The sequence below is a fragment of the Sorex araneus genome, chromosome X (assembly GCF_027595985.1).
Source record: "Sorex araneus isolate mSorAra2 chromosome X, mSorAra2.pri, whole genome shotgun sequence".
NCBI classification, from domain to species: domain Eukaryota; kingdom Metazoa; phylum Chordata; class Mammalia; order Eulipotyphla; family Soricidae; genus Sorex; species Sorex araneus.
Window position 1 is genome coordinate 181898231 of NC_073313.1, and position 24804 is coordinate 181923034.

The window sequence follows — 24804 nt, forward strand, 5'->3', positions numbered from 1 at the left end:
GACTGCTGCAGGGATCAAACTTCTAGAATCACACATGCAAAGCACTGAGCTACCTTTAGGCCCAATTAAAATATTGTTAAACAGGAACTTGCAAGATAGTATGATGGGCAGGGTGCTTGCCTTGCACATAGCTGATCTAGTTTCAATTTCCAGTACCCCTTATGGTCTGCTGAGCCTTGCTAGGAATGAGCCCTGAGCACAAAGCCAGGAGTAAGCCTGGAGCACTACTAGCTCTGCTCCCCCTGCCCCCCCCACCCCCGCTCAAAACAACTTAAACGTAGAAGACCTCTGAAGATTAGCCTTAGAAAGTCTTACTTGGGAGCATTTTTTGAGGAATAACTCAATTGGAAAGACAAATCTAGTCTATGGTAATAGACATGTGATGTACACTTTAAGATGTGGAAAGAATAATCAAATATCAGAGGACTAGAAAAATAGTACCAGAGATAAGACACTTGCCTTGCATACACAAGTAATGGTTTTGATCTCTGGCATTGCATAAGGTCCCTCAAGCACCACTAGAAGTCATCCCTGAACATTTTACTAGAAGTAAGGTCTGAGAACTTCTGGGAGTTATCAAAATACAGCAAAAAAATGCAAAACAAAAATTTAATCAAATACCAAAGTAAAGTGTCTTCTTGACAGTACCAAAAAGAAATTGTCAAGAAAATCAGCCTCAAATGAAGAAAAGAAATAGAGGCAGTAGTCAAGAATCAGAAGATTGGGTGGAGAGCAGGAAGATGATCAAGGTTTTGTCTTGAAAATAAAATTATGATTCATATATCCTTTTATCAAAAAGAGAAAAATTTAAAGTTTTTAAGATGGTATAAACAAAGGACAACTTGAAATTATGGAGTTGTCAGTTGAAAGATATTGTTATTAAAAACCCATTTCAGGGGCCAGCTAGAGAGTCTAGCGTGTAGAGTGCTTACCTTGTGTAAGTGCTAACTCTGGTTATATCCCTAACACTGCATATGGTTCCCTGAGTACTGCCAGGACTGGTCCCTGACCACATAGCCAGGAGTAAACCCTGAGCACAGCTAGGTATGGTCCAAAAATCCAAAACAACAAAACAATAGCAACAACAAAAATCGAAGTCTGGGAAGATGGTTCAAAGGATTTGAACATATGTATGGTGGATCTTCAGCACCACGTGGACTCCCAAATACCCAACCAGGAGTATCCCACAAGTGCCACTGGGTATGACCCAACAAAACAATAGTAAATAGAAACCCAGTTAATCTATTTTTAAATAATAAATACATTATAGTTTAAAATTATGGAAGGAGGAAATGGTTATGTATCTATGAAAATTGTGGATCTCAATGTTTTTGCTCATATTGGTTCTATCTGACAACATAGTTTATGTTAAAAATTAAAATTTGGAACTGAAGTGATAGCACAGCAGTTAGAGTGCTTGCCTTCTACACAGTTGACCTGGGTTTGATCCAGGCACCCTAGTGGTCCCCCAAGCCCACCAGGAGTGATCCCTGAGTGTGGAGTCAGGGGTAAGCCGTGAGTACCACCAGCCATGGCCAAAAACTTTAAGTAAAAAATTTTAATTTTTTTAACAGTTATAATTGACAAAGGATTATATTAATTTCAGGTATACAGTAATTACATACTTTCCTATTCATTAGTTTAAGCAATATGTTAAATGTGTTATGTATAATTATATATATAGCTTTGGGACCACACCCAGCAATACTCAGGGCTTACTCCTGGCAATGTCCTTACCTTCTGTACTTTCTCTTTGGCCCCAAGTAATATATGTTTATGAAAAAACTTCTAAACAACAAAAAAATTAATGAGTAGTTTTATTTTGTAGGCTTGTAGCAACAATTCTTTAATGTCTAATATAAGATTCTGATTCATAATAATCTTGATTTTTCTGCTTATGTTATTTGTGTTTGCATTGTTGTTTGAATTGAGGTACTTGAGAATTCTAGGATCTTATGGATATTTTAAAAGGATTTGGGATACCTTTGAAGATGCGGGTTTTTTTTTTTTTTTTCTTTTTGGGTCATACCTGGCGAGGCACAGGGATTACTCCTGGCTCTGCACTCAGGAATTACTCCTGGCAGTGCTCAGGGGACCATATGGGATGCTGGGAATCGAACTCGGGTCGGCCACGTGCAAGGCAAGCGCCCTACCCTTTGTGCTATTGCTCCAGCCCCTGAAGATGCTTCTTCTATGCAAGTTTCTTTTCTAGTCCTACACCCAGTTTGATGTTCTACATTGATCCCAGTAGTTTTCTTCCTTATCCCCTATTCCCTCTTATATTTCATTTTTGCTTTTGTTTTTGCCTTTTTTCCCCCAGTTTTAAGAGTAATCTGCTTCATTCTACTCTAATGATTCTAGTCTCTGTCTTTCTGTAAAATCTGTTGGCCAGATGTAGTTACTTATGATTTAGACTTTAGGTGTTCTAAGTTTGTATGTGCGTGTGTGTGTGTGTGTGTGTGTGTGTGTGTGTGTGTGTGTGTGTGTGTGTTTTCAGTTACGTTATAGAGCACCTTAGAAATAGGAACTCTAGGTCTGGAGCAATGTCTCAACCAGCTGAGCACGTGCTTTGCTTGATTCCCATCACTGGTACTACATAATCCTCTGCACACATACAGGCATGACCCCAAGCTCATAGCCTGGATTAGTTCCTGAGATATTGCCAGGTGTAGACCTCCCTCCCCCCCCCCCCCCCGCCCACCTCCGGCAATACACACACACAAAACCAAACTAGTAAGGAGGGGAACTTAAAAATTCAATACAAAGAAGAGTTTCTTCACAGGAACATTGTTAGGTTATTATCTTATTACAGGATATTACAAAATATATTTGCTGGTTGACAAAGTAATACAGGTTATAAATTCTCTTTGACTTTAAATTATTTATTTGGAGAAAGGAATAACAAATTTCCTTAGGCAAATGAAACTGAGAACTGGTCTTCAGTAGGAAGCTTACCAAAGGTGAGGTATTGGGAGGATGGATTAAAATGTGGGGTATTGTTGATACAAATGGGGAGGGAAGTGGACATTCTGGTGGAAGCTTTGGTTCATGCATGAACCCTTACCATTAATAATTTTTTAAACCAAAGCACCTAGAATAGATTTATATTCATTTATTTTGGGTTTAGGGCCTCACCTCAGGGCTTACCTCTGGTTTCTGAGCTCAGAGATCACTCCTGGCAGAGCTTGGGGGATAGGGATTGAATTCAGGTTGACCATGTTTAAGGCAAGTGCATTACCTTTTTGTTTTGTTTTGTTTTGTTTTTCTTTTTTCTTTTTGCGTCACATCCGGCGATACACAGGGTTACTCCTGGCTCTGCACTCAGGAATTACTCCTGGCGGTGCTCAGGGGACCATATGGGATGCTGGGAATCGAACCCGAATCGTCCGAGTGCAAGGCAGATGCCCTATCCACTGTGCTATAACTCCAGCCCCAAGTGCACTACCTGTTACACTGTTTCTTCATCTCCCTAAAATTTTTTTAAAAAGAAATTATTTGGAAACTAATATCTTACTCAAAGCCTGCTTTGTGCTGATTGTAAGTAATGTGAAAAAGTAAAAATATATTGCAGAACTAAAGCCATTTTTGTTCATTTTTTGATCTTATAAATTATTTAATAATATTTTTATTTCAGAAAAAAGCCAAAGGACAGGAGTTGTTTGATCAGATTATGTACCACCTGGACCTGATTGAAAGTGACTATTTTGGGCTAAGATTTATGGATTCAGCACAAGTTGCGGTAAGTTGGAGATAGAAATGGAAAATTTTGGATGAGCTATTAGTGCCATAAGTTTGCATAATCTTAACATGTTATTTTATTTTCTGTGATTATTTTAAAACATTTTTTTATTGTATCACTCTGAGATAGACTATTATAGAGCTGTTCATGATTGGATTTCAGTCATACAGTATTCCAACATCCACTCTCCACCAGTGTATATTTCCCAGTACCAGTGTCCAGCCCCCACCCCCTGCCTGCCTCTGTGACAGCTTTTCTTCTCTCCCTCTCCGCCCCCTTCCTTCTCCCCCACTCTCCTTTTGGGCATTGTGGTTTGCTGTATTGATACTGAAAGGTTATCAAGAATATCCCATACCTACTTTTAACCCTCAAATCTTGTCTATTGAGATCACTCCCAGCTTTTATTGTCATACTGGTCTCTTAATCTTACCTACCCTCAGCCCCCCACACACTTGAGGTTAGTTCCAACTATTGACCAGTATTGTTTTACTATATATTGTTTTTTATATACCGCAAATGAATGCAGTCATTCTATATCTGTCTGTCCCTTTCTTTCTGACTCATTTCACTCAGCATGATACTCTCCATTTCCATCCACTATGGGAAAATTTCATGACTTCATTTCATTTTTCATGACAGCAACATAGTATTCCATTGTGTAGATGTGCTATAGTTTCTTTATCCATTCGTCTGTTCTTGGGTGCTCAGGTTGTTTCCAGATTCTGGCTATGGTGAATAGTGCTGCAATGAGCATCGGCGTTCAGATGGTGTTTCTGCTGTGTGGTTTTGGGCCCCCAGGATATATTATCAGATGTGGTATTGCTGAGTCAAATGAGAGCTCGATTTCTAGTTTTTTGAGAAACATCCATATTGTTTTGTGATTTTCTTATTATGGTCTGATTTTCTTATTATTTGACTTCTTGATCCAGTCACCTGAAATATTTTTTAGGAGAAAAAAAGTTTTGGTATAATACAAATTGAATGATCTTTATGGATGAATTTTAAAATGCCTTTTTAGTGGAGAGAGATAGGAGAGGAGAGGGAGAGAGAAGAGAGAGAGAGGGTGCGAGTGCGCTATGGCTGTGTGCTCAGGGATCACTCCTGCCAGGCTTGGGAGACCAGATGGGATGCTGGGAATAAAACCCAGGGTAGCCATGGCCAAGGCAAGCGCCTTTCCTGCAGTACTGTCACTCTAGTCCTAGTGATCAAGTTTTTAAAAAAAGAGGTTGGATTGCCTAGATAACATTGGAGTTTGTTGTTGTTTCCTGTTTGTTCTTTGTTTGGAGGCCACAGAGATAATTCCTGGAAGAATATTGTGCTGTTGTTTCAGCCCTAAAATGTCTTTTTAAAAACGAAAATTTAGAACTGCTGGTTCTTAGAATGTAGGCCAAGATTTAAGTCTGACATGTGTTTGTGACCGCTGCTTGGCAAAGTTTTCAATCATATCTAGAGCTTAGAATTTTCACTGCGGTATCAGGGTTTTATAAAAGACTGAATTACCTAGATTTTATAGATTTAAATGGTGTTTCAGAAAAGTGAAAATTACTTCCCATTGATTTGCTGCTCTAGTCTGGCAATGATATGAGCAGTTATATGCATGGGATAGAGTGACATGGGATCTTTGTAAATGGGGATGAAGTGACAGTTTCATCCCGCCTGCATGGTCTTAATATTATTTTTAAAGAAAATAAATAGATGAAAGAAAAAAAAAAGAAAAAAGAAAAGTAGATGTTTCCCTAATAGGAAAGAACTTGATAATTAAAAAGAAAAAGAAAAAAAAAAGAGGGGCCAGAGTGATAAACCAGCAGGTAGTCCTTATACACAGCTGACCCTGGTTCAGTCCCAGGCATTCCATATGGTCTCCCGGGCACTGCCAGTAGTTCCTGAGTGCAGAACTAAGAGTTGTAACCCCTGAGCATTGCTGGGTGTGGCCCTAAAAGCAAAGAAAGAAAGAGAGAGAGAGAGAATGAATTTTATAGAGGTTGGAGAAATAGTATAGGGGGTGAGGTGCTTGCCTTGATAAAACCTACCTGGGTTCATTCCCCCTCACCACATGTGGTCTGCTTAGTACCACCAGGAGTTATTCCTGAGAAAAATGCTAGGAGTAAGTCTGAGCACTTTTGGGTATATTCCCCCCAACCCTACCGAAAAAAAGAACTAAAGAAAAAAAATATTTAAGTCCATCAATATAGCACTATCAAAATAGGGAAAGGTAAAAATATTATAATCATATTAATACATAAAAAGGAAGCATCTGACAAGATCCAACACTTATTTCTGATTAAAAACAAAACAAAGCCAAAAAACCTCAAAGTATAAGGATTGAAGAAACTTTCTCCAGTATAATTAAGGCTTTAGTAAACCCTCAGCTATCATACTCAGTGGTGAAAAACTGAAAGCCTTTTCTCTCATATCAGGCACGAAATAGGATGGCCACTTTCATCACTATTATTCAACATTGTATTGCAATTCTTTACCAGGGCAACTAGGGAAGAAAGAGATACTATGAGGATCAAGAATGGGAAGTAAATCAAGCTCACTTATGCAGATAACGTGAGATTATACTTAGAAAACCCTAAAAACTACAAAAAGCCTGTATAGTAAAGTGGCACGCTATAAAATTAGTACATAGAACTCAATGGCTTTCAGGTTTTTTTTGGTTTTCAGGCCACACCTGATTATTCTCAAGAATGATTCAATATCAGTTCATATAATCAATCACATATGGTATACCATGAATTTGTTTCTCACTTTCATAGGAAATAATAAAGATTTACTACTTATATCTTATTTTATAGAAGAAAATGAGTATTATACTTCATTTGGTTGATTTCAGTTTAGTCCTGTGAATTGTTTTTGGCAATGGTTATGTGAGTGTAGGAATGTATGTGAACAGGCTAATGATTTGTGCTGTTAATTGCTTTATTGTATGTTGCCTAACTCCCACAAGCATTGCATAACCTCTAAGTGAGAGTAGTACTGTAGCACTGTCTTCCCATTGTTCATCGATTTGTTCGAGTGGGCACCAGCAACCTCTCCATTGTGAGACTTGTTAACTGTTTTTGGCATATTGAATACACCACGGGTAGCTTGCCAGGCTCTGCCATGCGGGCAGGATACGCTCAGTAGCTTGCCAGGCTCTCCGAGAGGGATGGAGGAATCAAACCTGGGTTGGCTGAGTGCAAGGCAAATGCACTACCCCCTGTGCTGTCGCTCCAGCCCACTTCATGTATACGTCTTCAAATGCAATTAAAAATCAATACCTCAAAGAAAAGCATTCTACAGTGATGGAGATATTAGGTCTCATGCTGAAGGCTAGAAAATGTATTATTGCCTAAAGTAGTGCTATTTGAACTTTTTCCACATGATACCTTTTCCTAAGCAATGAAACACAGGAAAGCACTTGCCATAAGTGCTATGAATTTATTATTTATTTGATTTTGAATTAATTTTTTGGACATTATTGGTTGCTGTCAAATTTTTCACAACTCCAACATTCAGTTATATGATCCCTATATGGAGTCCTGGACCCTCATTTAAGAATCTAGATCTAGTGGAACATGGTCTAAATACATACCTTAAGGCTGTAATTGCAGATCCCTTCCATTGCAAATCCAACGTCATGGAACTGAAAGAGAGCAGTTCTCATTCCAACTTTAGAATTCAGGTGTTTCAGGCTCTGTGAGCAAAATATGGTGAGATTTCAGATCCTCACACAACTGAGGTCAGGCAGATAATACTCTAGGATTCTTATCTTGTGTGTGTGTGTGTGTGTGTGTGTGTGTCCTGTAGAATGAACTTTTTATCTGTGTAGACCTACCGAAGTTTGGATAATGTGTCCATTTCTAGAGCTGGTACTGGTGCCGGCAGATTGGTGGCCTCAGTGGGTCACAGCTATGGAAAACATAACAATGGTTGCTCAGTTACTCTAGACTTATATTTGATTATTTTAAATGAAAACACAGCACATTTCTAGTTAGACAGTAGAAAATTCCTGCAAGATAAGTAAGTGACCATTTTTATTAAAAAGATAACCATTTTTATCTCTGCTGGATAATTTCAGAAATACCAGCAAATGCAGTAATATAGAAATTATAAAAGTTAGAAGGAGAAGGTAAAATGGTCATTTTGGGCAGTGATTGAATTGTACAGTGGAATTTAACTGAGACTATAATAAGATAGGGGAAAGTAGAAAATATATAAAATAACATACTAAGTAGATATATAGTAATTATATATACACCTACACACCACACACCCACATAAACACACATACATGCATACATATATTTAAACAAGAAGGAACAGCTCAACAAACAGAAATACATTTCCAAAAACGTTTTCTATTGTGTCTCTGGAGAGTGATTTAATCTCCCTAATTTGCTTACATGTTCATTTTGAGTTTGACTTTTTTACATCCTAAAAGCATAGTAAGTCCACAGAATAAGTCCAACACACTTGTTGGTGTTTTGCATTTTTAAGACACAAGTATATGGTTTGTATGTGTTTTATATTTTAAGACACAAAGATACTTCTTTTATACCCAGTCCAACAGGATGGAAATAGAAGCACGTTTTCACATCTTTTAATATCTAAGTTTATTATACAAACTTTAAAAGTAGAAAATCAGAAGGTTTATTTCATTTTTAGTGTACAGAAAAGGAAGACAACCCTATTAGTTTCACATTAAACATTCGAAACCTATATCTGCATGCTCTCAGTTTTATCTCTAATGTAATTTAAATTCAACTCCTAAAGACCATAGTTCAAGGAAAATATGATCAGTGCCTGTCTCTAAGCTCTGAATTTTCCAGTCCCTGGGCTTGGAATGTGGAGGAGATAAAAGAAAACAGGCTTGAGAATATGCAAACATGAACTCAGACCTTCCCCAGAACGCTATCCTGAACTCCCCTAGTTCCTGAATCTTATTTTAAAATGTGCTTGATGCTTTCTCTGAGTTTGGGGTGATTTAAAAGCATAGATACTAGACACTCATATATATGTATACATATATATATATGTGTGTGTGTGTATATATATAGTTAAAAAAGACTAAATATCTAAACTCTGATTTAGGTTTAATGTGTAACTTTGAACACTAGAGTACAGATTAGAGTTGAATGGTATATTTATGAGGTAGTCCTAAGTAGACCCTACCATGAATAAACTTAAGTTATAGCTATCTAACAAAGACTTTAGATTGTTCTTAAAATCCTAAGTGGTCTCTCTTATCTTAAAGTTCTTTATGTGCCTCAGTGTCTTCTATCAGTTTATGTTTGGCCTGTGATTTTTAATCTATTGTTAATGTTCTTTACCCTTGACACAATTTTTTTTTCGTCTCTCTGAAGAAATTGTGAGAAATTAGGAAAAACAAGTTAAATCTTGAGGTGGTGTATAATGATAGGAATTGGGCTTATAAGGAATTTATTGCAGGGGTTAGAGAAATTGGTGATCATTGAAAAATGAATCTATATTAATAGTTTATAAAATATTAAGTATTATGTTCCCATTGTTTTAAGTTGAAAATATAGGAAAGAGAGACCAGAAATCAGGGCACTTTACTCAAACGTGACTGACCAAGTTTCAATCCCTCTTGGTGTTTAGAGGACCATTCTGTGTTGATGGTTGAACTCAGGGTTCTTGCATGCAAAATATACACCTCTGCCCTTTAAGCCATCTTCCTGGGCCCAAAAATTGAAATCTTCTTGACTAATGGATTAAATCTATTAGCCTAATAAATTAATAACCTAATAGAGAATTTAATAATTTAATAATAAATTTAACAATAAATTAATAACCTAATAGATTGAATTATAGTCTCAATCTATACTCAATAGATTAATTGAATTTCTCTATACTGACTGACCTAATGTTCTGTTAATAGAAGAAACACCAGTAAATACCCCTTGAAAATTCCTTATCAGACTGAAATATGCCCAAAAGTGAATTAGTAATTAAATTTAACTAAATAAAATTAAATAAATAACTATATTACAAGGTGAACAATGGCCAAGTAGGCTTATACGATTGGAATTCAGAAAAAATATTGTATAGTGTTTAATTACCTTTTAAAATATTTACTTAGAATCATATTTCAATGTGCACAGGTAAGTACACTGGTAATTCTGTCAATTTTACTTTTGAATTTTGTAAGAAAATGGAGAGGAGCAGCTAGGCAAATAATTGGCAAGAAAAATAAACTGTTGCAAATCTATTAACAATGCAGCCTTGTTTACCCACTCTTTGCCTATCTGGAATTCAGAAGCTGGATTCCTTAGCTCCGTGAACTAGTTAGCACAAGAGCACTTTGGTTTAGGGTGCTTGAAATTGTAAGCATGCTGGAGAGCATAGTCACAATCCTGCATCTGTGTTGAATCAGTATGCCCTGTCACTTGGTTAGGACTTGGTAGGGGAAAGGGATTTAATAAAGTGAGCTGAGAATGGCTTATTGGTAAAAGCCTGTGTTTGATTTCTTCGGTCTGTTCAGTATATCATTGGGCATTCAAGAGTAAAGATGGTATAGAAATAAAAAGCCTATTAATCTTGAAAGCAGAAACCTGCTAGTCAAATGCTTATTTTGAAAAAGGAGCAAAGACTAATTTTAATAGGTAGGGCCTTGGTTATGAGAAAGCTCTGATTTTATTATATAGACTCTTTTGAAGTACTATTCTGAGTAACATTTGTTTTGCAAAATGTAAGTAATATTTAATATAATTTTGTTATTAAAATAAATTTTTGTTATAATAAGATTTCAGTATAATAAACCAGACACTGGACTATGATGATAATTTTCTTTTCTCTTAATTCTAAGAAGGGTGTATATGTGTATTATAGTGTCACGGGGCCAAGGTCCACTTGTGGTACCGCGGTTCATGCATACCTTGAAAGAGTAATTTTCTCCGAAACAGTGGAGAATGCTAAGGACAAAATTTAGAATATCCTTACAATTGAGGTAACTATATTTTTAGAAGTCACTTGTATGATTCTAGTCCCTTTTTTCCTATGTGTCACAAGTTTGCTATAAATCTTAGGTAATCCTCTCCCATTTTCTCTTTTTCCCTTGTGAAATATTTCTTTTGTCTAGCAATGAAAAAGCACAGTGCAGTTTAATATTAGTAATTAAAATGTTAAGTTCTTTCATCTGTTTAACAGCTGAATTTTTCTTTTCTTCCCAGCATTGGTTGGATGGAACAAAGAGCATCAAAAAGCAAGTAAAAAGTATGTGTTGAAGAAATTGGGGGAAAAAAAGAAATTGAACTATAGGTAGATATATATTAGAAACTCCTATTCCTAGTGGTAAGGACAGAGAAATCATATTTCAGATGAATTTTATAGCATCTCTACTTCAGTTGGATATTATTCCCACTTGGCAAGTAATAGGTTGTTTTACAATTTGATTCCAGGAGAGAGGCTTGTAATTTGTAGAGCTCCCATGACATGTTCAATTCTTATTTATAATTTTCCTGTTTCATTTTTGTTTGCTCCTTCCCTGATATAGAAAGTATTTTGGAACTTTAAGGTTGCTGTCCTCATTTTAGGAATCATGAAATGAAATGTTAGTTTTATTCTTAGCAGTAGTCAGGGAGAAATACCAGTATTTAATTCATATTTCAGTTTCTCTTCTCTAGTGACAGATTTCAGACCTCTTCACTCTTGCTTTTGCCAAACAATGGAATCATTGTTTGAGAATGTTGAAGTTAGTGAAAGTATTGAGAATGTTGAGAACCATTGAGAATGTTGAAGTTAGTGAGAGTAGCTCAAGTGAAAGTGAGTGGGAGGATTTGCCACAGGAGGATGAGCAGTTAATAACACAGGCATCCTTCTGTGCTCTCAAGAAATACAGCTGACAGATTTTTAGGGCTGTTGTATTGCAGTCAAGTCTTTTTAATTTGATGGAGTTGGCCCCGCATTCTTAGAATTAATGGAACTATCTATTCTTGGGAGGACAGATGATTGTGGTGGTACTCATTGATGGCTGTTACATTAAAAAATTTGACTGATCTTTTTTGTGTTAAATTTAATTAAGCCTAAATATAAAGAAACTTGAAATACTGTCCCTGTTTTGGTACATTTTTTGACATATTTATTGGATGAAAATTCTTAACCATTTAAGTAGTTATAAAAGTAAAGCTTTTTATTATTACTATTTTTTAATGGCAGTTGGTTCACCGTATTGTCTACATCTTCGAGTTAAATTTTATTCTTCAGAACCAAATAATCTCCGTGAAGAGCTAACCCGGTAAGACTGCACCTAGAGTTGTACAGGAGTAAATTTTTGGTCAAGCTCATTAAAATACTGAAAATTTGTAATTTTTTTAATAGGCACTTATTAAAATGAATTCCTTGATCATGTATTAAAATCACAGACAATTGAGTTTCATTTGGCAACCGTGTTTTTTAAAGTGTGGGGTTCTTTATCAGCTTTCACAATAATGAATTGGCTTGTTAGCATATTCAGAGATATAACCTGAAAATTATTTTAGTATCATCATCACTGTATCACTGTCATCCTGTTGCTCATCGATTTGTTCGAGCGGGCACCAGTAACATCTCTCATTGAGAGACTTATTGTTACTGTTTTTGGCATATCCAATACGCACGGGTAGTTTGCCGGGCTCTGCCTCTCGGGCTCTATACTCTCGGTAGCTTGCCGGGCTCTCCGAGAGGGGCGGAGGAATCGAATTCGGGTCTGCCATGTGAAAGGCGAACGCCCAACCGCTGTGCTATCGCTCCAGCCCTAGTATCATCATGGGCTTTAAAAAGGACTTATATTGCAATATTGTGTTTATTGCTGTTCAAAATGATCTCTGACCATTGTGAATGGCTCTTGGTTTTCTTACCTATTGAAATGCCAGTGATTAATGGAAAAATGTTCAAATATGATTTTGTTCGAGGAAACTTTAGGTTTTAGACACTTATTTTTAAAATTTTTTATGACATCTTGGTATTAATTTGACCCTATTATAACTTCACTATTTATGCATACATAGTAAATTTTTAAAACTGGATCCAGTCCTTCTGGGGTGTTTATTTTTTTGGGGGGGTCACACCTGGCAATGCACAGGGGTTACTCCTGGCTCTGCACTCAGGAATTCTTCCTGGCGGTGCTCAGGGGACCATTAGGGATGCTGTGAATTGAACCGGGTTCGGCCGTGTGCAAGGCAAACACCATACCCACTGTGCTGTCACTCCAGCCCCCCCTTTTTTTAAGGTATTTAAAAATATTTTTATTGAAGTACCAGAATTTACAATATTGTTAAACACGCTTTTCCTGCATACATCATCCCAGCACCACACCCAGCACTGGAGATAGTGTGTCCCTCTACCAGTGTCTTCCCTCCCCTTTCTTGTAAACTCAGTTTGATAGACAATTCTGATGTCTGTTTGATAGACAATTTAGTTCTGATGACTTTGACACTTTGTTTCGTTTTCTCTCTCTCAATTTGTTGCGTTTTCTCTCTCTCTCTCCTCTCTCTCTCTCTCTCTCTCTCTCTCTCTCTCTCTCTCTCTCTCTCTCTCTCTCTCTCTCTCTCTCTTTCTGGGTTACACCCAGCGATGTTCAGGGATTACTCTTGGCTCTCTGCACTCAAGAATCACTCCTGGCGGTGCTTAGGGGACCACATGAGATGATGGGGATTGAACCCAGGTCAGCAAGTGTAAGGCAAATGCCATATTTGCTGTGCTGTATCATTCCAGCACCCATTTGTTGTTCTTTTACTATGTTTCTTTATATCTACATACAGAAGAGATCTCTTTTTTTTGGTGTGTGGATGTGCTAATATCTACACATAAAGATGAATAGAGCGAATTTCTTGAAGTTTCACAAAATTGTAAATAAAAAATATTTTTAACTAAATTTTTTAGAGGTATATAAATTTAAAGAATATTATCAATAATTCTGTGCTATGGTACAGTTTAGAGTTTACATGAAATAGGTAAATCCTACAAATGTAAAATTTAGAGTGAGGAGAGTTTAAGTTTAGAGGGAAAAATCTAAGCCTTTAAAAGTACTAAATGTGTTTTTAAAAGATTTTTTTATTTTTTAATTTAATTTTATTTTGCTTTTTGTGCTACACTTGGTGATGCTCCGGGCTTAGTCCTGGCTCTGCATTCAGGGATCATTCCTAGTGGGTCTGGGGGACACAATATGGTTGCCAAACCTAGGTTGGCCGCGTGGAAGGCAAATGCCCTACCCACTGTACTGTTTATTCCTCAAGCCCCAAAGGTTTGTCTTTTGATTGGTTTATTTTCTTTTTTTCTGATTTCAAATATGATAATAGCTGATATCTCTAATTATGTACATTTTTTTATCCACTCAGATGATGTGGTTATGTTGTCAGAGTTAAGCTCATTTTTAGTAATTTGTTTTAAACCTTTCAATATTGCTGTATTGTGTTTTGTAGTCTGCTATTTGCTGTTATATTGTGGACTACCTTCTCCTAATGCTTATTACCTCCTCTTCATACTCTTTCCCCCGCCCTTTCAGATTTTAGTGTGGGTAAAATTTTTTTTTTTTTTTTTTTGCTTTTTGGGTCACACCTGGCGATGCACAGGGGTTACTCCTGGCTCTGCACTCAGGAATTACCCCTGGCCGTGCTCAGGGGACCATAGGGGATGCTGGGATTTGAACTCGGGTCAGCCGCGTGCAAGGCAAATGCCCTACCCGCTGTGCTATCTCTCCAGCCCCGAGTGTGGGTAAAATTTTAGAATTAGAAATTTTCTTTCCCAAGTAAAAGAGTAGAATTATTTTTCATAGTAGTAGATTGTTGTTGAATCTTGTGCTTTTTCTTTTTCTTAGGTATTTGTTTGTTCTTCAGTTAAAACAAGATATTCTTAGTGGAAAGTAAGTATTATTTAAGGTCAACCACATTTGAAAAAAAATAGCTAAAAGCAGTTTTGAGAAATTCTTTATTAATTGTGAAAAAAATGGTCAGCATAGAATATATTATTTTCATTTAACTTAAAATAAAGCTTGGGAAATTGACCGATCTAACAAATTTGTGTTTTTGTCTCAGATTAGAGTGTCCCTTTGAAACAGCTGTTCAGTTGGCAGCTTATAACCTGCAAGGTAAGCACTTCTTGTATTGAGACTAAAGCGCATTGAAAGAAAATCATTCCACAACTTTCAAACATATAAGAAATGCTACTGTTTATTTTCTCTCTCTCTTTTTTTAAATAAACTCTAATTATGTGACTCTGACTTTTTCTTGTTGTTTGGTTTGTTTTGGGGTTCTCTGGAGGTGATCAGGGCTTACTTCTGACTCTGTGCTCAGAGATCACTCTTGGCAGTGCTCAGGGGACCATATGTGGTACCAGGCATTGAACCAAGGTCAGCTTCATGCAAGGAAAACACCCTACCCATTGTACTGTTTCTTTGGCCCCTAGCTCTGACTTTTAGGCTTGTGTTGTTTTTGTTTTGTTGTTGTTATTTTATTTTTATTTTGGCATATAGGGTACTGAGGATTGAATACAGGTCTGCTGCTTGCAGGGCATCACCTTTCCTTCTGTCTTCTCTCTCCAACCCTAGCTCTGATTTTTAGCATGTTTTGGAACATTGCAATTTATTTCCCTTGACTTTATTTTCTATTCCAAACAAAAATTGCAGTCTCATTGAGAGTTCAGTAAATATTACAATTGGATCCTCTGAATTTTTTTTCTTTAAAAATAAAAGTTGCCATCTGAAAAAAATAAAGCTATTGTGATAAGTAGATTATTGCTGTTATCACATGATTTGCTTTTAGTTTGTTTAAAAATACTTGATTTTTTAAAAAAGAATATTAAAATAAACTGGAGAGAGTACAGGAAGTAAGGAAGTAAGGCACTTGCGCTGCATATGGATACATAGACATGTGGCTCTGGTTCAAATCCCTGGCATTGTTTATAGCCCCACGAGTACTGACAGGGCTCACCCCTGAGCCAGGAATAACCCCTGAGCATCAGTATATTTGATCCAAAAACAATCAAGAAAAAATATTTCTTAGGGACTGGCCTTACACATAGCTGAACTAGATCGATCACTGGCACCATCAGGAGCGACAGTTAAGTCAGAGCCAGGGATAAGCTCTAAACACAACTGGGTATGGGTGAAAAAGAAAAAAATATATTACAATTTTAGTTTATATACACAAACATATACAATTGTATGTTTTATATGGTGCTTATTTGTTATTTTCAAAGAAAGACTATGAAGTAGTAAGTCATTCTAACAGTCAATAGTTTCTCTATTTTATAGTTAAATTTGGTTTTTAGTAATTAACAGGAATCATAAAGTAACTTACACTGTCTCAATCACAGGCTAATAGTTGGTTAACTGACATTCTATACTAATTCATGTTATTTTTTCTTTCTTTAAAAGAACACAAGACAATTTTAGAAGTAATTTGCTAATATGTACATAGTTCATATAAAATGACATTTTGTGTTTGTTAAACCCATTGATTATTCCACAGTGAATTTTTTGTTTGATTTTGGATTTTGGTGTTGTACCCAGCGGTGCTCAAGACTTAATCCTAGCTCTCCACTCAGGGATTATTCCTGGTAGAGAATGGGACCATATGGGATGCCAGGATCAAACCTGGCTTGGCCACATGCAAGGCAAGCGCCCCAATCACTGTACTGTCACTCCAGCCCTTAAGAACTTTTTTAAATCTGGTTTAATAAAAATGTTAATTTGTTTTGGGGGGGCACCCAACAATTAAGATTCATAATAAAGTTCCTTTTATTTTTCTTGCTACGTTTACCAAATACTATTAAAGTTAGGCATTTCCCTGTGAAAACTGATATTTTAGGAAATCTCTATACTTTCAGCCTTTGCAAAAAGAAAAAAAGCATTCTTATTAGGCTGCATATGCTAGAATATAATAATATGTAATGATTAACAACATTAATGAATTTTGTTTCATTTGTTCCCATTCCATCTGAAATAGCAATTTAAGAAACACTATTTTATGTTTCATGGTAAATGTAATGTTTCTGGAATAACTAAAGATCTGCATACTCATGCTCAAGATGAGAGATTTGTAAAGCATCTTATTAAAAAATGAGTCATAACCATCTTTATTACTACCTCAAGATAGTTTTCGCTCCACAGTTAGGTTTTTTTTTTTTATCTAATAGAAATCTTACAATTTTTTTTTCTTTTTGGGTCACACCCGGCGATGCACAGAGGTTACTCCTGGCTCTGCGCTCAGGAAATAACCCTGGCGGTGCTCAGGGGACCATATGGAATGCTGGGATTCGAACCTGGGTTGGCTGCGTGCAAGGCAAACACCCTACCTGCTGTGCTATTTCTCCAGCCCCCAAATCTTATAATTTTTAAGTGAGTTTTGTTTGGGCCATATCCAGCTGTGCTCAGCACTTACTCCTGGGTGTTTTTGTGTGTATGGGGGGGAAAGAGAGGTACTGGGGATTGAACCAGGGTTGTCTGTGTGCAAGGCAAGCATTGTATTAGCTCTCCAACCCCTAAAATAATTATAAAGAAAAGTTTTCTATTGTATGGAAAATTGTGTAGTATAGAAAATTAGGATTACTGTTTTCCCTTTCCAAATTCACCATTGAGAGATAACTATAGATTATGATGTAAATGTTTGCACATTGTTCACTTCTTTCCCTATTGCCTTCTCATAGTGTTTTTTTAGTAATTTATTTTTTAATTTATTTAAGATTGATAATTTAAAGTTCTAGCAGCTTTAGAACTTTACAGTTTTTGCAGTTTTTCTTACAGTGGAATATGATGTTAGTGTAATCAAACAAAACTTTGCAGTTTTGTACAAAAAAAACTGCAGTTTTTCTTACAGTGGAATGTGATGCTAGTGTAATATTCTGCTCACATTAGACTTTTAATGAATTCTGGCTAGTTATCTTATAAAGTTTGCTAAATATTTTTGTTTATTCTTTATGTGATCAAAAGTATTTCTCTTTGGTAGTCCAGAAAGGTTTTCAAAAACTAATCATTACAAGGCATGAAAAAAATTAAGAAAGAGACATTTAATTGATTATATATACCTCTAACCACAAATTCATGATGTGTGTATAATGGTGTGGATATTATGAATTTATGATAATTTAAGAATTTTTCTAATCTTATTACTAATTTTTATTAGTAAAATAAAGGCTTATAAAACAGGAAGCAAACTTCTTAAAAAATATAACTTTGTGAAAATTGTATTTGTAGCTGAACTTGGTGACTTTGATCTTGCTGAGCACAGTCCTGAACTTGTATCTGAGTTCAGGTTTGTGCCCATTCAGACTGAAGAGATGGAGCTTGCCATTTTTGAGAAATGGAAGGAATACAGGTACTTGATATTAAATCATAATTTCTTTATTTTATTTTTGGTTTGGAGGCCATATCTGGCAGTGCTCAGGGCTTACTCGTGACTATGCACTCAGGGATAGCTCCTGGTGGGTTTCGGGGGACCATATAGGATGCTTGGGAATGAACCCAAGTCGGTTGAGTGCAGTTAAGTGCCTTACCTGCTGTACTATCTCTTCCAGCCCCTAATTATAATTTCTGTAACATCACAACAGTCGTGACTTAATACTTATTTTCGTTTTTGTATTTGTAAAAATTGATTTTATATTTATTATTTCTTTGGGTTTTTATGTTTTTATTTTTAATTTCAGAGGTCAGACACCAGCACAAGCTGAAACCAATTATCTGAATAAAGCCAAATGGTTAGAAATGTATGGGGTTGATATGCATGTGGTTAAGGTAAGCACTGTGTACTTATGTTTTGGCATTTAGGATTTTTTTTGGGGGGGGGGCACACCTGGCTCTGCTCAGGGTTTACTCCTGGCTCTGCTCAGGGATCATTTCTGGCAAGCTCAGGGGAGCATATGGGATGCCAGGGATCAAATCTGCATCAGCAGCACTGAAGGCAAATGCCTTACCCATTGTACTGTCTTTATGACCCATGTATGTGTTTAAAACGCTTCCAAAAAATCTTCAATATTCACAGTGACTGGAATTTTTTAGTTTGAGTGTGGCATGGAGCTTGCATAGACTAACTAGTGGTTGGTCCTCTGTTGTGGTGTTTATTTCTTTGTGGCCCACACCTGACTTACTCAGGACTTACTCCTGACTCTGTGCCCAGAATCTCTCCTAGTAGTTCTCAGGGGATCATATGCAGCACCCAGGATTGAACTGGGGTTGACCACGTGCAAGGCAAGCCACTATCTCTCTCCCCTATACTCTCTGTCCAGCCCATTTTAAAATTGTTTAATTTTGTTTTGTGGAGGCAGTGGGTGCTTTGTGTGGTTATGATGGTTAAGATTAATACTCAGTGAAGAGAATCTCATATTCATTATAAGAGAGAAGATAACCAAAATCTCCAAAAAAGTATGGCTATGTTTTAAACTTTTTCATTTTTTTAAAAGCAACTTTGTTACTAAATATATGCTTTGTGAAACTAAGATAATTTAGGAAGCAAAGTTGAAAATGTATTGCTTTGGAAAACTTTGATAAGCTATAATATTTCTTGTTTTATGATTTATTTTGGGCATCCAGAGCTAAATTTTCCCAGAAAGCAGTTTATTTATTTTTTTTTTCAAAATTTGTGTTTCAATTGAGAAAAGAATATGGGAAGAATCTAGAAAGAGCTTTCTTTTTAATGGGACTCTAATGGCCTGTTTTTAATGAAATCATATCATAAAATAATGTTTCAGTGAAGTAAATTTTCTTCAAGTTATTGTGTTGATTATTTTTATAGTTGAAAATGCCTTGAATTAATGTTAATTAATATTAGCCTGACTGTAATTAGCGTTATTCAATGTGAAAATGACAGTTGTGTGAAAAAAGTAAAGCCTGCTTTATGTAAAGAAAGCTAACACATTTTGTTCTTCTTCCATTAGGCTAGAGATGGGAATGACTATAGCTTGGGACTGACCCCTACAGGAGTTCTTGTTTTTGAGGGCGAGACCAAGATTGGCTTATTTTTTTGGTAAGCAGAGTCAGAGTCAGAGATGGTTATTGTAGTCTTGAATTTTTGAATGAATAGAATCATGTCACCTTAATATTTAAAAGTGAGTTTGAATGATAACCTCTTAGTATCTGTATTGCAAACTGCAAAAGGCGGGTAGAGGGAGGGGGAGAGAGAGAGGACAGATTGAGAAAACCTATTTGCTATAAAGGCAGGCTGAGGCAGTTGTGGGGGTCGGGGGAGAGAGGTTATAGTGGGTGGGAAACTGGGGACTTTGGTGGTGGGAAATCTACACTGGTGGAGGGATGGGTGTTAGATATTTGTAAGACTGAAATCTGATCATGAACAGCTTTGTAACAGTGTATTTCATGGTGATTCAACTAAAATAATGATAAATAAAAAAGAAAAGAAAATTGAGTTTAAAGACGAGTAAGAAGAAGCTGCTAAAATCTCAGGGCTGGGACGAATGGAGACGTTACTGGCTCCCACTTGAATAAATCGATGAACAACGGATGACAGTGATGCAGTGATACAGTATGAGTGTTCTGTATTTTTATAGGTTCACAGGGTTACTTTATCATGTACTTCTGTAAGAATTTTTGATCTTTCTTGTTCTAGTCTTTCCACCTCAACTTGTGAGAGAGGAAGATACTAGTACTTTTAACCCTTCTTCTAAGTGGCAACGTTCCTTTCTGTCTCATCTTCTGTAATCCACACTTTAAAATTTAATCTTTGCATTTTACTTTTCATATCGAGAATAGATTTTATTTGCATATCATAGCTATAATTAAGATCTTCATGTTTTGTGTGGCTGATTCTAAAAATGGAAAAAATCAAAAAGTATTGTTTTTATCTGTGTCAGAACTTCTACAGAGCTTAATAGTGTACTGATAATGTACTGGTTTTTTTTTTATATACCCAGGCCGGTGAAAGCCTTTATATCATGGCCTTTGAGTTATTTACTTCTTTGTTGTACACCAGGACCATTAGTTCAGTCAGTCCCAAACTCACTCTTACACATCTAATAAGTATACTTCGGCTGCATAGAGCCTGGCTGTTTCATTTACCCTCTGAATGCTGGGTCTCATAACTGTTAGGGTAAGGCTGATTCTGTTAAGAACCTACCACTGCTACTCTCTTGAGCTCTCTGACCAACACTGCTCCCTTTCTGAGTTCCCTCACCTAGGCACATATGCTCCAGCTCTGCTTCCCTTACTCCCAGAAGAAGTCCCTTGCCCTCTTCTCTTTCTCGGTGGTGGCCTTGTACTGTTGCCCGGGGAAGTTTTCTTGTTGTAAAGGACTTTTTCTTCTATGCAACCATATCAATAGATCACTCTGTATAACTTCTTATACAGAACCACTACTCTCAGCCCTTTTTCTTATCAGCCCAGAAATTCTTGAACTCTATAAGGTTATTTTTCTTTCTGTTTTTCTAGGATTCCTTTTTTTTGGGGGGGTGAGGAGGAGGGGAGTTTGTGTCTCATTTGGCAGTGCTTAGAGCCTACTCCTGGCTCTGTGCTGAAGGGTCTCTCCTGACAGTGCTGGGGGACTATATACAGTGCCAGGGATTGGCTGGGCTTGACCACATGCAACAGGAGCTCGTTACATAACTTGAGCCCTTCCCTGGACTTTCTAGCCATCCCTTCATCCCTTTCTTACACACCTCCTCATATTCCATTAAAGCACCTGCCTTTCTCTTTGTTATTTCAGACCTTCTCAAGAGTTAGCTAAAACTCATCTTCTGTTCCAGTTGTAATTGTTGGCTTCCAGGCTGGTGTACAGCTTTTATTCTGGAATTCCCTTTTCTTGTTTTCTCAGCTAGGATGCTGTCTTTCCCCCTATTTTTCTTTCTTTTTTTTTGCTTTTGTTTTTGTGATATATAGTCCTCGCCTAAGAAAAGGGTAATTTATAATAATAATAATAATAATAATAATAATAATAATAATAATGAGGTAAATGATATGAAATCTTGGAGCTTTAAAATGCCTTCTTCTCATCTTCTTCATAATTGGGTTTATTGGTTATTTTGTTGTTTGCTTGCTTGCTTGTATTTATTTTGCTTCTTAGATGAAAGGCATGTTTCTCACTACCCTGGCCTAGATGTGAGGTTGAAACTCTTTTCCTCTCAAAAAATTGAAGTTAGTGTTTATTTTTTCTTTGGGGTTTTGGGTTATGCCTGGCAGTACTCAGAGGCCAGTACTCAGCACTCAGGTCATACTCTGGTTCTGTGCTCAGGGGCCGCTCTCAGTGATCCTTGGGGGAACGGGATGCCAGAGGTTGAACTTGGAACTTTAGCTTGCAAATGTATGCACTCACTCAGCCCTTTGAGCTGTCTCTCTGGCCCAATGATAGTATTTATTTTTGCATTCAGGTGTCCCTAAGGTGTCCCTACTAGGGACTCGTTAAGAGATTTGAATATCCATGAGAGGAGAGAGAAAATGTTTTTATATACTCACTCTTACAGTTTTTTTTTTAATTTTTAATTTGTTTTATTGAATCACCAAGTGGAGGGTTACATAGTTCTCAGGATTATGTCAGTTATACAATACTCAAACACCCTTCCCTTCACCAGTGCCCATCTTCCATCACCAACCCCCCCAAGTATATCTGCCGCCCCCTCCCACCTCCCCAGTCCCACCCTTGTACGTGATAAGTTTCACTTCATTTACACTTTATCTCGATTACATTCCATGTTTCAACACACAACTCACTACCGTTGCTGGGGTTTCCCCCCAAAAAGAAAAAGACAGTCCTATTGCCAAGGAAGCATTTGATAGTTCTCCATTGCTAAGAATATAGATATATTAAGTCCCGCTGTTTGTTACATAACTTTTCTTTTTCCCCCTTGCCCTGCGCCACCGAGTTCACGCCTGTTTAGTAATCGCCACGCTGTCTGACAAAGGGAAAAAAAACCGAAGAGGATGGTTATTTCCCATCATCAGCCGGCGTGGGGCTCTGGCTTAGTTGATAGTCTAGTAGAGTGTCTGCAAGCAGTTTCTGGAACCAAAGGTCTTGCACTGGTATCGGCTCCGGCTCGAGATTCCACCAGCGTCCCGCTGTTCCATGTACATAATTTTTTCCCTTATATCCCATTCCCACGCCACCAGGTCTGTTTGCTTAATGGACATCACACTATGTTTGATACCACGCCGCGTTTCTTCTCGAGAAAGAAGGATATTTCTTCTCAGCTGGCGTGGGGATATAGCTTAGTTCAGTCTAGAGAGATGGCTACCATTTTGATTGCCTTCAGTATTTCAGCAAAAGACTTACTATTCTTGTTTGGATCTCCCACAAAAGTCCGACCCATTAAAAAGGAACCATTACATATTGCTGATGCTAAGATGACATTAGGTCGCGCGGCCGCGCGGTTTTGGGTTTCTGTATTAAGTCGAGGGAAAGTACAACCAGAAATAACATCACTACAAACTTTTACCCTTTTATGGTGCTCATAAGATGGAGAAACCTAGAGAGAGGCTCGGCGTCTCCATTTTGCGCTCAGAAAGCCGTGGACCCTGCGCTGTGCTCGGGAGGAAGGGGTTGAGAGAGAGAGGTTAAAAGAATTGGGGGATGCCCGGTTTCCACTGTCTCAGCCTGCCGTGGGTTCTCCGATCCCGTGCCGGAATTAATTCAGTGGGCTGCTTGGAGTCCAAGGGCACTCCCTTGGGCTCTTCCATCATGCTTGCTCCGCAGCAGGGTCCAAAGGCCATGCCCTCATTAATTTTTAATGCAAATATTAGGTGTGCTTGAAGTAACAAGAAAAAAAATTAAATTTCGAAGTTACTTATTTGAAACTTTCCTGTTTTTCTCATTGTTACAGGCCCAAGATAACCAGATTGGATTTTAAGAAGAATAAATTGACTCTGGTGGTTGTGGAAGATGATGATCAGGTAGGAATTGCATAGCACTGCTTAACACTGTATTGGACAGGGACGTGGTATGGCCCAGTGTTACAGCACACGCTGCGTTTGTGAGTCCTGGGCTTGATTTCCCAATGCTGAAAACAAAACAAAATCTTTATTATGTAATAACTTAAGACTTTATAAGTCTTTAATACATCGTTTTATAGAGTAGTAAAGTAGAAATTTAGTATGATTCATAGTTACTTTCTTGTTTCACATTACACCACCATAGTGTGGTTGTCTGACTTGGGAGACAGTACAGGGGTTAAGGCACTTGCCATGTCAACTGGCCCTGAACCCTGATCCAGTCCCCAGTACTGCATATCATCACTGAGTAGCACCAGGGGTCATTTCTGAGCACAGAGCCAGGAATAGCCCCTGAGCACTGATACAGGTAGCACCCAAAACTAATCCCCTGCCTGCTAAAAAAGATTAAAGACAATATATAAAACATTATTATGTTTTTGTTTGGGGCCACACTCAGTGGCAGTGGTGCTATTTATTTTTAAATGTAGAGGCTATATTAATGTCACTGCCACATCTGAACTTGCAGTGCTAGTAATCCAACTCAGAGCATGTGTTCTACCACTTGAGCTATTTCTTTGGCCCTTAAAAGAGTATTCTTGTTTTTTCATTGGTAATACATTCTGATGTGTATAAAACTTACATTTAAATAACTATCTTAATATATGATCAAGTTGATTAACAAAAGATCTACCTAAAATAAGCAGTGACTTTTACTAACACTGTTGTAAGATATAATAATTATCACAAACTTACTTTTATTAATCTGCTTTTTGAAAATCCCAATTGCCATTTTATTGTGATAGGCAATATGAAGTCACTTTGTAACTGCTAAGGGAGTCGGCTTGGGAGGTGGGTGGGAAATTAGAAACATTGATGGATGGAGGGTCACACAGATGGTGGTAATAGTGTTGGCACATTGGATGTCTGAAACAACTATATCATGAACAACTTTGTCAATAATGGTCACTGTTCACTGTCCTCCAGTTGCTCATCAGTTTGCTTGAGCGGGCATCAATAATGTCTCTGTTGTGAGACTTGTTACTATTTTTGGCATATCGAATACGCCACAGGTAGCTTGCCAGGCTCTGCCATGCGGGCGGGATACTCTCAGTAGCTTGCTGGGCTCTCTGAGAGGGACAGAGGAATTGAACCTGGGTTGGCCGCGTAAAAGGCAAACCCCCTAGCTGCTGTACTATCGATCCAGCCCATATGTCACGGTATC

General features: G+C 37.3%; 1 protein-coding gene and 1 non-coding gene across 4 annotated transcripts in view; both read left to right on the top strand.

Moving 5' to 3' along the window:
• EPB41L5 (erythrocyte membrane protein band 4.1 like 5) overlaps positions 1-24804 on the top strand; it is a 118430-nt gene that overhangs the window by 19766 nt on the left and 73860 nt on the right. For 2 of the 3 annotated variants that reach the window (XM_055121672.1, XM_055121673.1), the window contains exons 3-11: positions 3635-3739; positions 10915-10957; positions 11900-11978; positions 14538-14582; positions 14755-14807; positions 17913-18033; positions 18362-18449; positions 19589-19677; positions 23474-23543. In XM_055121672.1, coding sequence (XP_054977647.1) covers positions 3635-3739; positions 10915-10957; positions 11900-11978; positions 14538-14582; positions 14755-14807; positions 17913-18033; positions 18362-18449; positions 19589-19677; positions 23474-23543 — 693 coding nt within the window. Of the gene's footprint in view, positions 1-3634; positions 3740-10914; positions 10958-11899; positions 11979-13292; positions 13386-14537; positions 14583-14754; positions 14808-17912; positions 18034-18361; positions 18450-19588; positions 19678-23473; positions 23544-24804 lie in introns of all 3 variants that reach the window. The other variant, XM_055121671.1, reaches the window with a different exon arrangement.
• On the top strand, positions 5285-5414 carry LOC129400679 (small nucleolar RNA SNORA20). Its single transcript, XR_008627866.1, has one exon. It is a non-coding gene; the product is annotated as a small nucleolar RNA SNORA20 (small nucleolar RNA).